Source organism: Microtus pennsylvanicus, chromosome 6, assembly GCF_037038515.1.
Source record: "Microtus pennsylvanicus isolate mMicPen1 chromosome 6, mMicPen1.hap1, whole genome shotgun sequence".
In the NCBI taxonomy this organism is placed as follows: Eukaryota; Metazoa; Chordata; class Mammalia; order Rodentia; family Cricetidae; genus Microtus; species Microtus pennsylvanicus.
Genome location: NC_134584.1, coordinates 123,384,082 through 123,396,083, shown reverse-complemented (window position 1 = coordinate 123,396,083; position 12,002 = coordinate 123,384,082). Strand labels below are relative to the sequence as shown.

At 46.8% G+C, this 12,002-nt stretch overlaps 1 protein-coding gene and 1 non-coding gene across 2 annotated transcripts in view; one reads left to right on the top strand and one right to left on the bottom strand.

Annotated features, from left to right (window-relative positions):
* Positions 1 to 12,002, top strand: part of Abcb10 (ATP binding cassette subfamily B member 10) — a 35,941-nt gene that overhangs the window by 14,059 nt on the left and 9,880 nt on the right. Inside the window, exons 4-9 of the mRNA XM_075977636.1 lie at positions 1,549 to 1,683; positions 3,314 to 3,460; positions 4,318 to 4,453; positions 6,485 to 6,580; positions 7,878 to 8,087; positions 11,104 to 11,183. Of these exons, the coding sequence (XP_075833751.1) occupies positions 1,549 to 1,683; positions 3,314 to 3,460; positions 4,318 to 4,453; positions 6,485 to 6,580; positions 7,878 to 8,087; positions 11,104 to 11,183 (804 nt within the window). The remainder of the gene's footprint in view (positions 1 to 1,548; positions 1,684 to 3,313; positions 3,461 to 4,317; positions 4,454 to 6,484; positions 6,581 to 7,877; positions 8,088 to 11,103; positions 11,184 to 12,002) is intronic.
* Positions 9,468 to 9,608, bottom strand: LOC142853219 (small nucleolar RNA SNORA43). The gene has a single exon (XR_012911137.1). It is a non-coding gene; the product is annotated as a small nucleolar RNA SNORA43 (small nucleolar RNA).

Here is a 12,002-nt window from a genome sequence, read left to right as displayed (position 1 = left end):
GGCAAGCCCCAAAGAAAATCACACAGAGATCTCCATAAATTATAAAGCTGATTGCCCCATTAGCTCAGGTTACTTATTAGCTCTTATAGCTTATATTAACCCATTATTCTTATCTATGTTAGCTATGTGGCTCAGTACCTTTTAGCCACGCAGGTTACATCTCGTTTCTTGGTGGTCTGGGCTGGAATGGGAGGAATGGGCTTCCACCTTTCCAGCATTCTCCTGTTCTCATCTCCCTACCTCTACTTCCTGTCTGGTTGACCCGCCTATACTGCCTGCCTGGCCAACCAGCGTTTATTCAAAATAAACAGATTGACAGAATACAGACAATTCTCCTGCAGATGAGCAATTAGCCAATCTGTCTTTTACTCTACACTGTAGGCTTCAATGTTACACTGCAACTTTAGGAGCCCCTGTGCCATTGATATTATCTTCTGTGCAAGTGAGATTTGGCGCATTTTAATAATGTATTGCAGAGTCACCAGCACCACTTAAAACAGTCACCACACTGCAGAGTTGAGGGAGTCTAATCTGCTGATTCGGAAGGTTCTTGTAGAAACAGGTGGATCTCCATGAGTTCAAGGCCAGCCTGGTCTACAAAGCAAGTTCTAGGACATCTAGGGCTGTTGCACAGAGAAAACCTGTCTCCAAAAAAACAAAACAAAAACCCAAGCATTTAAGCCAGGCAGTGGTGGCTTACACCTTTAATCCTAACACTTGGAAGCAGAGGCGGATGGATCTCTGTGAGTTTGAGGCCAACTTGGTCTATAGAGTGAGTTTCAGGACAACCAGGGCTACACAAAGAAACCCTGCCTTAAAAAACAAAGAAAACAACAACAATGAAAAACAAAACCAAAAGGTTCTTGTTTTTTGAGCCACTGTTGTAGTTAAACTGACCAAACCTGGCCTTCTGGCTCTAGGTTGCTAAACTCTGGAAATAGTTCCCCCGCTCTAACCTATGGCGGTTGTATTCAGATCCTATGTATGATGCGGAGTGTTTTGGTGACTTCTCTGACTTCTTGATCTAGATGGGAAAAATTCTGGACACTCAGGGCCCTAGGGTCATTATGGCCATGTTTAGAACTCATGATGTCGTTTGGCCAGTGCAGAGCAGAATAGGCCTCTCTGCTGAGCCCTCATTCCATCGTGTCCCTCTCTCTGCTGTTGAAGATGTGTCTAGCATATTAAAGCATATGAGAACTGGCCAGAGGATATGTCGTTTATATCTTCAGCAGTTGCAGCAACTGTTCTCCTTGGTAGTGCCCCCCTGGAGTTTTTGTGGTCGTTTGATGTTGAGGCAGGGTCTCTCTATATAGACCTGGTTGGCCTGGAACTCACTGTGTAGACAAGGCTAATTTCTGACTCATAGAGATCACTCGCCTCTGCCTCCTCCTGAGTGCTGGGATTTAAAGGCCTGTGTCATCACACTCAGCTTAGATGTCCCAAACAGGAGGCATGGCCCGGAGACAGTGTCTTCCCGCCTGTGCACTGTAGGTCTGAGGATACCTTGTCACAGGAACACATGCTCTTGACTTTTGTTCTTGACAGTTTTTTGTGTCACCCAGTCTGGCCACCTTTGTTCTGAGCGTGGTACCTCCGATCTCTATCCTCGCCGTGATTTATGGGCGATATCTACGGAAACTGTCCAAAGCCACACAGGACTCTTTGGCACAAGCCACACAGGTACTGACCTCCCATGTGTGTGTTGTCTAGGTGTGGGGCTCAGAACAACAGGCAGAATGCATGATGTACAAGGTGTGCTCCTTCCCAGCCCCAGGGAAAGAGACAAGCAGCAAATGCCTTCCTCTTCTCTCAGTAAACCTCAGTACAGATGTGAAATGCTCTACTCCTGGCTTGCCGTTCACCCCACAGTATGTCCAATCCGCTGTATAGCCCAGGCTGGCCTGGAGCTCCCTGTATAGCCCAGGCTGGCCTCAGATTCGTGGCAATCCTCCTGCCTCTGTCCTCCAAGTGCTAGGATTACAGTTATGAACCTCCATACCTTGCAGTTATCAATTTCTCAGTTTTTTCTCACTGCTCCTGGCCAGCTGTGGTGAGACACACCTGTAAACTCAGCATTTTGGAGTGTGAAGCAGGAGCATCATGAGTTTGAGACTAGCCTAGGCTCCCTCTTTAGACCTTTTCTTAAAAGATAATAAAAAAAAACCCAGGAAACTAATGTACTTTGAGAAAAATGTCTAGCTGGCACCATGTCCATTATTAATTCAGTAAAACGGACTGTGTAGCACTGTCTTTTCTCAAAAAAAGAGATTTGTTTTATATATCTATAATCTATATATAGTATAGGTAAACATAAATTCAGTTACTCCCAGAAGCCAGAAGAGGGCATTACACCCCTGGAGTTGGAGTTACATTGTATGGTACTGATGTGGGTGCTAAGAATCCTCTACAATAACATTACATGCTTTCAACAGCTGAGCCATCTCTCCAGCCCAGCACTATCTTTTAAAACCCAAAATAACTTGTGTTTTCATGTTCTAAAAAGCATGCTTTTTTGTAATTGGAAATATGAAAATATCAAGCAACATAAGTATAATCCTATTTGTCCACAATTCCAGATAATCTAAAATCCAGATAATCTTCAATAATTCAGAGTTAATGTCATTAATGTTTTGTGGTTTAGTCTTTCTACCTGTCTTTTTATCTGCTCCCATATTACCTGTCTTTCTAAAGTGTGTGGGGACTGTGTGTGTGTGTGCGTGTGTGCGTGTGTATCTGTGTGTGTATCACACGCACATCCATACCTGCACATACCCGCAGAAGCCAGAAGAGGGCGTTTGTCTCCCTGAAGCTGGAGATGCCACTCACTGAGGTTCATGCGCCCAGGCTCAGTTCCTCAGTGAGAACAGTAAACACTCCTAACTGTCTGTGACGTCTCTCCCGCCCTGCAGTTTATACTTTTCTGACAGCAAGGGGGACTCTTCTTTGCTCTCTACTATGTGATCTTACCTGGCTGTGCTTCGCATCCAGCCTTCCCTTGGCAGCATATTGAACAAGAACCACATTTTAATTTTGCTGTCGGTTGCAATGTGACACACCTCCTTTCACCATGAGTGTGTGTGTGTGTGTTTTATGTGTGAGTGTTTTGCCTGCATGTATGTCTGTGCACCACATGTGTGCTTGGTCTCCATGGAAATAAGAAGGCATCAGATCCTCTCGAACTGGAGTTAGGACAGTTGTGAACCACACGTGGGTACTGGGAATCAAACCTAGATCCTCTGCAAGAGCAACAAGTATTCTTAAATGTGAAGCCATCTTTCCAGCCCCTTGCCGTGTGTTTGAATTCTCATAGCTAGCTGAGGAACGTATTGGGAACATAAGAACCATCCGAGCTTTTGGGAAGGAGATGATGGAAGTGGAGAAGTACAGTGGTCACGTGGACCAGTTGCTGCAGCTAGCACGGAAGGAGGCCTTTGCACGAGCTGGCTTCTTCGGAGCAGTAAGTAGATCATTGTGGACAGTGAGATTGCAAGAGATTTTCAATCTGTGGCTCTAGACAGTAGAAGCGAGTTATTTCAACCCTAAGAATGACTTGGACTTTAAACTGTTTTTATGGAAGAAGAGGAGAACAAGAAAGTGAAATCAGGGAAAAGAATGGCCAAGATCAAAAACACTGCTGACAGCTTATGCTGGAGAGGATGTGGGGTAAAGGGAACACTTCTGCATTGCTGGTGGGAGTGCAGCTGGTACAGCCCCTTTGGATGTCAGTGTGGTGATTCCTCAGAAAATTAGTAAACAACCTTCCTCAAGACCCAGAAATACCACTTTTGGGTATATACCCAAAGGATGCTCAACCGTGCCACAAGGACATGTGCTCAACTGTGTTCATAGCAGCTTTGTTTATCATGGCCAGAACCTGGAAACAACCTAGAAAACATTTTGAGTTGAGGTAATCCAGACCCAGAAAGACAATTATCACATGTACTCTCTCATAAGTGTTTTTCAAACATAAAGAAAACCAGCCTACAAATCACAATCCCAGAAAACCTAGACAACAATGAGGACTCTAAGGGAGACATACATGGATCTAATCTACATGGGAAGTAGAAAAAGACAAGATCTCCTGAGTAAATTGGGAGCATGGGGATCTTGGGAGAGGGTTGAAGGAGAGGGGAGAGGCAGGGAGGGGAGCAGAGAAAAATGTAGAACTCAATAGAAATTGATTTAAAAAATTAAAAAAAAAGGATATTTCAAACATCAAAAAATAAATAAAAGGGAGTCAGAGGCCTAGTTTATACTTTTGGGTCCCAAGAGGCCTTAGTTCCTACTGACCACTTTCTTTTCTTCCTCCTGTAGGCTGGGCTCTCTGGAAACCTGATTGTGCTGTCTGTCCTGTACAAGGGCGGCCTGCTGATGGGCAGTGCCCACATGACGGTGGGCGAGCTCTCTTCCTTCCTCATGTATGCCTTCTGGGTTGGACTGAGCATTGGAGGTATATCACCTCAACCAGGCCCCCTCTGAACAGCTGTTCTTGCTGTGCCATTCCCTTCAGCAAAAGTGAAATCACATGAGTGGAAGAATGGGTTCCCTGTTGGTCTGGGGCCCTAGTGTCCTTCCACAGCTCAGGGCTATGGGGGGAGCGGTGTTTCCCAGCCTGCCGTTATGGACTGTGTCTCCCAGTGCCCAGGGGAGAAGGGAGTGGTTGACAGGAGTGGAGGAGACCCTGGGCCTGCATGGTGAGAGTTTCGCCTCACACATTTTGCTGCCCCGAGTTTTAACCTCTCCAGATTCAATCTCTCTTCCTTCTGTCTTCCTCAGAATTAGTAATAAGTTTTTGTCATTTTTTTTATTTTGTTCTGTGACCATTTCCTACATCCCACGTACTAGGTCATTCTGCTTCCCCAGCCCTCTCTTCTCCGCCTCTGTCCTTCTCAGTTCCTCTTCTCTACAGATCTCTTCCCCACACTCATGAATTTTTGTTTTGTTTGTGTCCCATGGAGTTTGGTCTGGACTCAGAGTGTGACTCTGCATTTAGAGCCTACCTCTTGAGCTTAGGAGCTCACCCGTGGGTAATGGCTGTTCCAGAACCTGCTGGTAGCCAGGAATTCAGCAGTGAGCTGTAGGACTCTTAGGACCCTATAGGACCCTTAGGACCCTGTAAGACCCTTTCTTGTCCTTTACAGTGATGGTCTCTCAGACCTAGCATCTGTAGCCACAGCTTCTGTGAGCTCACAATTGCAGTGGCTTGTCGTGCCTAGAAGATGGAATTTCTCATCTTTCTCCTTCTCTTTCCTCTAGCATGCTTCTGGCCCATTGTTTGGGAAATGTTCCAAAGCCTTGGTAGGGGATGATATAAATGCCCTGTTTAGGGCTGAGCTCCCAACTGGATCTCTTGCCGAATTTTAGCATCTTAGCTGAGTCTCTGTATTCACTGCTGTTTGCTACAAGGAGAGGGTTCTCTGAGAAAAGCTGAAAGTAGCGTTTGTACATTGGTATACACATAAATCTTTAAATAAATCTAAATATTTAGTTTTTTTTTTTGAGAGCCTTGCTTTATAGCACAGGCTGGCTTTTAAATCTGTCCTCCTCAGTCTCCTAAGTACTGGGATTACCAATGTTGGCCACCATACTCAACTTTTTTTTTTTTTTGAGAAAATTCTCTATGTAGTTTTTGCTATTCTAAAACTTGCCATGTAGACCAGGCTGGCTCAGAATACACAGAGGCCTTAGACTGATTTCTAAAAAGCAACACTGTTGCATTTACAGAGAATTTCCCCACCCCAGTTTCAGCACAGTCATTCTCTTCCCCAGAGTGGCCCATTTGTTACACAGTTGCTGAGCCCACATTGACACATTGTCGTCAAAGCTAACGTTAGGCTTATTCCTGGTGTTATATACACATTGAATGGATTGGACAAATGTGTATGGTCCTGGGTTCACCATCATAATCTCACAAACAGCCGCCTTTGCTGCCCTATGTATTTCCACTTCCAGCTGTTAATTCTTCCACCCCTGGCATCCACAGGTCATTTTTTACTCTCTGTAAAGCTTTGAAGATTTTAAGTGTCATGGGGTTGGAATCAATTAAGCACACAGCGTTTTCTGGCTGGTTTCTTTCCCTTATTAATGCACACTTAAGATTCTTTATGTTTCCTATGGCCTAATAGCCCCTGTAGAATCTTTTTTCTTGGAATTTCAGTTCACATGGGGTAGGTCCCCGAGAGACGCTTACTGAGCTGTCTGAGGAGGTCGCTTTCCTTGCAGTACTGTGATTTCTCACTGGCGATCAGTGTGATCACATAGAAGTTTCCCCTTCGTTATCAGCAATCTAAGAAACCTGATAAAGAGAAACTGTAGGCGAGCTAGGGTAAAAGGTGGATGGACGGAGCAGCTCGCACCAGCCAGAGCTCCTTCAGTGAGAGCTGCAGATTTCACGTTGACAGGCGCAATTGCCAGGACTCCCCAGGCCAGGAAGAGCATGTGGCCTTTCTCGTCAGCTAACGATGGACTCTTCTGTCTTTAGGTCTAAGTTCATTCTACTCGGAGCTCATGAAAGGCCTGGGCGCTGGTGGGCGACTCTGGGAGCTGCTGGAGAGACAGCCACAAATGCCTTTTAATGGTGGGTCTGAGCTGGGGCTCTTCTCTGCTGGGGTTTTAAACAGCATGATTTGGACAGTTAGAGCAGTATTCTGCCCTCCTCAGAGAGTGGGCACTGCCACGAGGTGGCCTCTGCTTCAGAGCAGGGAGAAGAAAGGTGGGGATTCCCACGGGACACTGGTGGACACACTTCCGGGAATGATCTGGAAGTGTGGGGCTGAGGACATGGCATCTGTACCAAGGGCAGGCCAGCAGCAAGCAGGCCTGGTGTCAACAGGAACACCCAGGTGGTTTTCTAGACTCTTCCTTAGAGATTCTGACATTTGCAAGGGGTTGGAGGAAGATGAATAAAAGGCTTTACGTTTCTTGACATTTGGGGTGATTTGGGAATGCTGGTGTTACGTGGCCAGGATTATCTCCTCCTTTGTCATCAGCTTCCCTTGAGCCTGGGAGATGTGGGAGGAAGTAACAGCACTCAGCACTCAGGGTACCTGCACGTTGCTAGGTGCCTGCAGTGCAGTGAGTAGGCTCGTGGTACTGTCCAGTATGACGAAAGCTAGGGCATGAAATCCAGTGATGAGTGAGAAGTGGACTCCATGTCAGGCCAAGGTCCCACTGGGGCTAAGCAAACCTTTGACCCTCTTTTGGCTCTCATGCAACCCTCATTGTTGTGTTTTCAAAATGTTTATCTGGGGTAGGAAGGGCTCTGCAAAGGAAATACTTGAGTGCAGTGGCTCTGAGAAAAGTTACTGAGTTGAGCCGGGTGGTGGCGGTGCATGCCTTTAATCCCAGCACTCGGGAGGCAGAGGCAGGAGGATCTCTGTGAGTTTGAGGCCAATCTGGTCTACAGAGCTAGTTTCAGGACAGTCAGGGCTGTTTCACAGAGAAACCCTGTCTCATACAAAAAAAAGAGAGAGAGAGAGAGAGAGAAAGAGAGAGAGAGAGAGAGAGAGAGAGAGAGAGAGAGAGAGAGAGAGAGAAGGAAGGAAGGGGGGGGAGAGAGTGAGTTACTGAGTGGGAAGCAGATTGCCCCAAGAGTGAATCTTCACACGGCACTTAACTTGACTTGTACAGCCTTAAAATCCTCCTAAGGGAAGGTGGCACCTCATGTTTGTAAGGTCACACAAGACTGTATGCACATTATCCTATGCACGATAAGCACGGCACATAGGCCCGCCCCTCCAGCACATAGGCCCGCCCCTCCAGCACGAGCTGTGTTGGGAAAGGACCACCGTTTCTGTTCACTTCAGACAGCCGAGGGAGCCATGTTCTGCCACGAGCTCCATTTTTATCTTTCCGTATTCTCTCTTGTGTTCCAGAGGGGACTGTGTTAGACGAGAAAAGCTTCCAGGGTGCCCTGGAGTTTAGAAACGTGCACTTCACGTACCCTGCTCGCCCAGAAGTGCCCGTGTTCCAGGATTTCAGCCTTTCCATCCCATCTGGATCTGTCACAGCTCTGGTTGGCCCTAGTGGTTCCGGAAAATCGACAGTGGTCTCCCTCCTGCTGCGGTTGTATGACCCTGTGTCTGGTAGGTGGCATCCTGGGCTGTGTGTACTCTCCTGCTGCCTGCTCTCACCCCATGCTCAGGCGGATCACTCCTGGAGGAGACTTGTGTGATGCTCTGGTCTTCACACTCACAGCGCGTCCCTCCCCTACGGCTGGATGTGGGTCAGTGTCTCAGGGTTTCTGTTGCTACAACAAAACACATGGATCAAAAAGCAAGTTGGAGATGAAAACAATTATTTGGCTTACTCTTCCACATTGCGGTTTATCATCAAAGGAAGTCAGGACAAGAACTCACAGGGTGGGAGCTTGGAGGCAGGAGCTGACACAGAGATCACAGAGGGGAGCTGCTTACTGATTTGTTCTCCATGGCTTGTTCAGCCTGCTTTCTTATAGAACCCAGGACCACCCACAGTGGGCTGGGCCCTCCCCCATCAATCATTAATTAAGAAAATGCCTTACAGCTAGACCTATGGAGGGCTTTTCTCAATTGATGTTCCTTCCTTTTAAATAACTATAGTTTATATCAAGTTGATGTACGACTAGCCAGCACAGTCAGCAAGACTGTGCCCAGCAGCTCTCAGAAAATGCCCTCTAGTGCCAGCAGCCAAGGGTGCTGTGCAGTGTCCTGTGCCCACACTGGGACACTGCTGTGTCACGTGCTCAGGTAGCAATGGTCTTCTGATGCTTCTGCCTCCAGACTTTCCTAGGCTGGTTTTTTGTTTGTTTTTTGTTTTTGTTTTTTTTTTTTTTTTTGGATTTTCGAGACAGGGTTTCTCCGTAGCTTTTGGTTCCTGTCCTGGAACTAGCTCTTGTAGACCAGGCTGGCCTCAAACTCACAGAGATCCGCCTGCTTCTGCCTCCCGAGTGCTGGGATTAAAGGCGTGCACCACTACCGCCCGGCTTGTTGTTAGTTTTTTAAAGACAGGGTTGGCCTGGAACTCACTATGTGGATGAGGTTAACCTCAAACTTGTAGCAATCCTCCTGCCACTGTCCCCTGAGTGCTGGGATTCCAAGCATGCCCCACCATGCCCACTTCCTTAGTTGTTTTATACATAGTTAACCTGGCGACCAGGGGTCCATTTCCATGTGGTGGCAATGCTGCTAAAATTGTTCTGACCGAGTAGGAATTTTTCCTGCAGACCAGGATGGCCTTGAACTCATGGAGAACTACCTGTGTTGCCTCTGAATGCTGGGATTTTTTTTAGAATAATTTCTTGTATTTCCTGATCCGTCTGAGTGTCCTCCCCCAAAAACCCAGTTTCCACCCCCCCCAACTCTAAAGTTCTGTCTTGCTAAGTAGCTAACCATGCACCTATTGGTGAACCCTTGAGGTGTCTGACACTGGGATCTGGCCCGTAGCATCAAAACCACACCCCAGTACCACCTCACCATGGCTGTGTAAAATGTCAGACTATAAACCATTCTTAGTGCTCACTGGCTTCTGAACCTGAGTGTAGAAATAGCCCCTCATCCTTTGCCCTGAAGTCTCAGGCACAGATGAGTAGCTGCACTATGCCTGTAAAGTGACAGATCTAGGACAGCATCCTCAGGGCAGGAGCACTGTGGTGAAGGGTATGCACCACCATCCCCCGGTTCTTTAGAAGCAGGCTCTCACTAAGTTTTACAGACTAACTTTAGATTGTGATCCTTCTGCTTCACCTTTCTGAGTAGCAGGGATTAGAGGCCTGGATCCAGCATGATTTTCTTTTTGTTTTTTTGTAATCTATCATGTAGTTTATTGAATGCAGGTCTTCACCTCTATGGCAAGCACTCTTCTTCCTGAGCCATTCCCACAGCCCGGATATTTTTCTAATTGACTTTCCCCCAGTTGGGGTTTGTGTTTTCTTCTTTCTTCTTTTCTTTTTTGACACAGGATCTCATGATGTAGCTCTCATTGGCCTGGAACTCGCAGAGCTCTGTCTGCATCTCTCTTGCAAGTGCTGGGATCAAAGGCATGCACCACTGTGCCCAGCTATGTTTTCAGTTGGATTATATCACCCCTTTAAGAGCAAATGTGTGTTATTTTATATAGTTCTCCCTTTTCTTGCCTAGAGTAGATGATCTGTGCATGAACTTTAATTTTTGGATTTAGAAAACAGGTATGACACTGACTCATTTATTCATAGGATATATGCATATATGTCCTGCATAATCTTAGATGGAATGACAAAATAGACTCCATTTTCACTTGCAGAACACTTATAGAACTCCCCCCTTAAACCAGGTCTTAGGGTCGCTTCTGAAGTATCAGGAGACTGTAGAGTCAGAAGGCTGCCATGCGGACTGCTAGCCATTGGGTCCTGTGTGCTCTCCTGTCCCAGACAATTCTCTTTGTAACCAAGGCTCTGCGTAAGACATCAGATCCATGGAGCACCGATGTTACCAGGTTGCCCAACTTCCAGCAACCTGCAGACTCAGGAAGGTGGCCTGGTTGGTCTTGCCATCCACTAGGGAATCCTAGTCCTCTGGAAGTCAGACCTTCCAGAAGACCCCTCTTGTTCTGAAAGTCCAAACCTTGTTGGTTTTGGGTTCCATGCAGAAACCAGAAAGTGAGGTTTTTTTTTTTGTTGTTGTTGTTGTTTTGTTTTTGTTTTTGGTGGTTGTGATGGAGCCCAGGCCCTTGCAAATACTTCCCTACTAGCCACACTCCAAGTCCGGAGTGTGTGTTTAGTCTCTGAAAATTGCTTGCAGTTTGGGGATGTGGATCGATTGATAGACTGCTTGTTTAGCATAAAAATCTGGATTTGATCCCCAGTACAGCCTTAGGGGGACAGGGGTCATTCACTGTTTGTCACACTCCTATAATTCTGGGTAGGAAAAGGAGGATCAGAAGTTCAAGATTGTCCTTGGCTACATAGTGAGTTTGAAATTATCTAGGCTACAAGAGATCCTGTCTAAGAAAAAAACAGGAAGGGAAAGAAAGAGAGACAGAGAGAGGTGGAAAATACCTGGAATGTTTTCACTGGGTACTTTCTGTGTTCACTTTGGTTATCAGTCCTGACCTCTGGTGACCTCTTTGCCCCCCTTCACCCAACAGGAACAGTCAGTCTTGATGGCCACGATATTCGTCAACTAAACCCTGTCTGGCTGAGATCTAAGATTGGGACAGTCAGTCAGGTAAGAAGACAGGCTTCCCTTGTGTCTCATTTTTGTTGAAGCTGCTTTTCCTGTCCTTTCTTTCTTTCCTGGCTCCTGGCTGTGCTGGAAGTCTGTGGTCTTGAACTCAGAGATCTGCCTAACTCCACCTCCTAAGTGCTGGGATTAAAGACACGTGTCACCACCACTCAGCTCTTTTTTGTGTTTGTTTTTCGAGATAAAGTTTCTCTGTAATAGCTGTGGCTGTCCTAGAACTCACTTTGTAGACCAGAGTGGCCTTGAACTCACAGAGCTCAGCCTGCCTCTGCCTCCCAAGTGCTGGGATTCAAGGCGTGCACCACCATCCCCATCTTTCTTTGCTTCTTTTTGTCTCGTGTTTCTCAGGAGAGGGACTGAGACTTCCAGATGGATCACACCCATTCCACAAACCAAATGCAGCTATGTCCTGAAGACTCAAAACACTTTTGTCAGTTGAAGCGCTGACTTTTTATTAAGAGCTGAGGCTGATACTCCTCTGCAGCGTAGAGAGTCTAGAGGGAGGAGAGTCTCAAGCTCTCACTACTCTTCCCAATTCCCCGTGCGTGGGCATGGGAATCAAGCGTGCTTTCTTTTCATGAAGCTGCTTGCTCAGGACTGCATGGAGCAACAAAACTGTATCACAGCCAGTTTCTCTCACCATTGTGCACCCTGTAGTAACACTCACACCTTCCGTTCCTGCACTCTGGGGGGGACCCCTCCTGTGCTAGGTTGGATGGTGCAGCCATGGGCGCTGACTAGACACCCATGTGTGCATGTGCATCCCAGGGCTCTGCCAGAATGCTGTGGTCGTGTCTGGTTGTA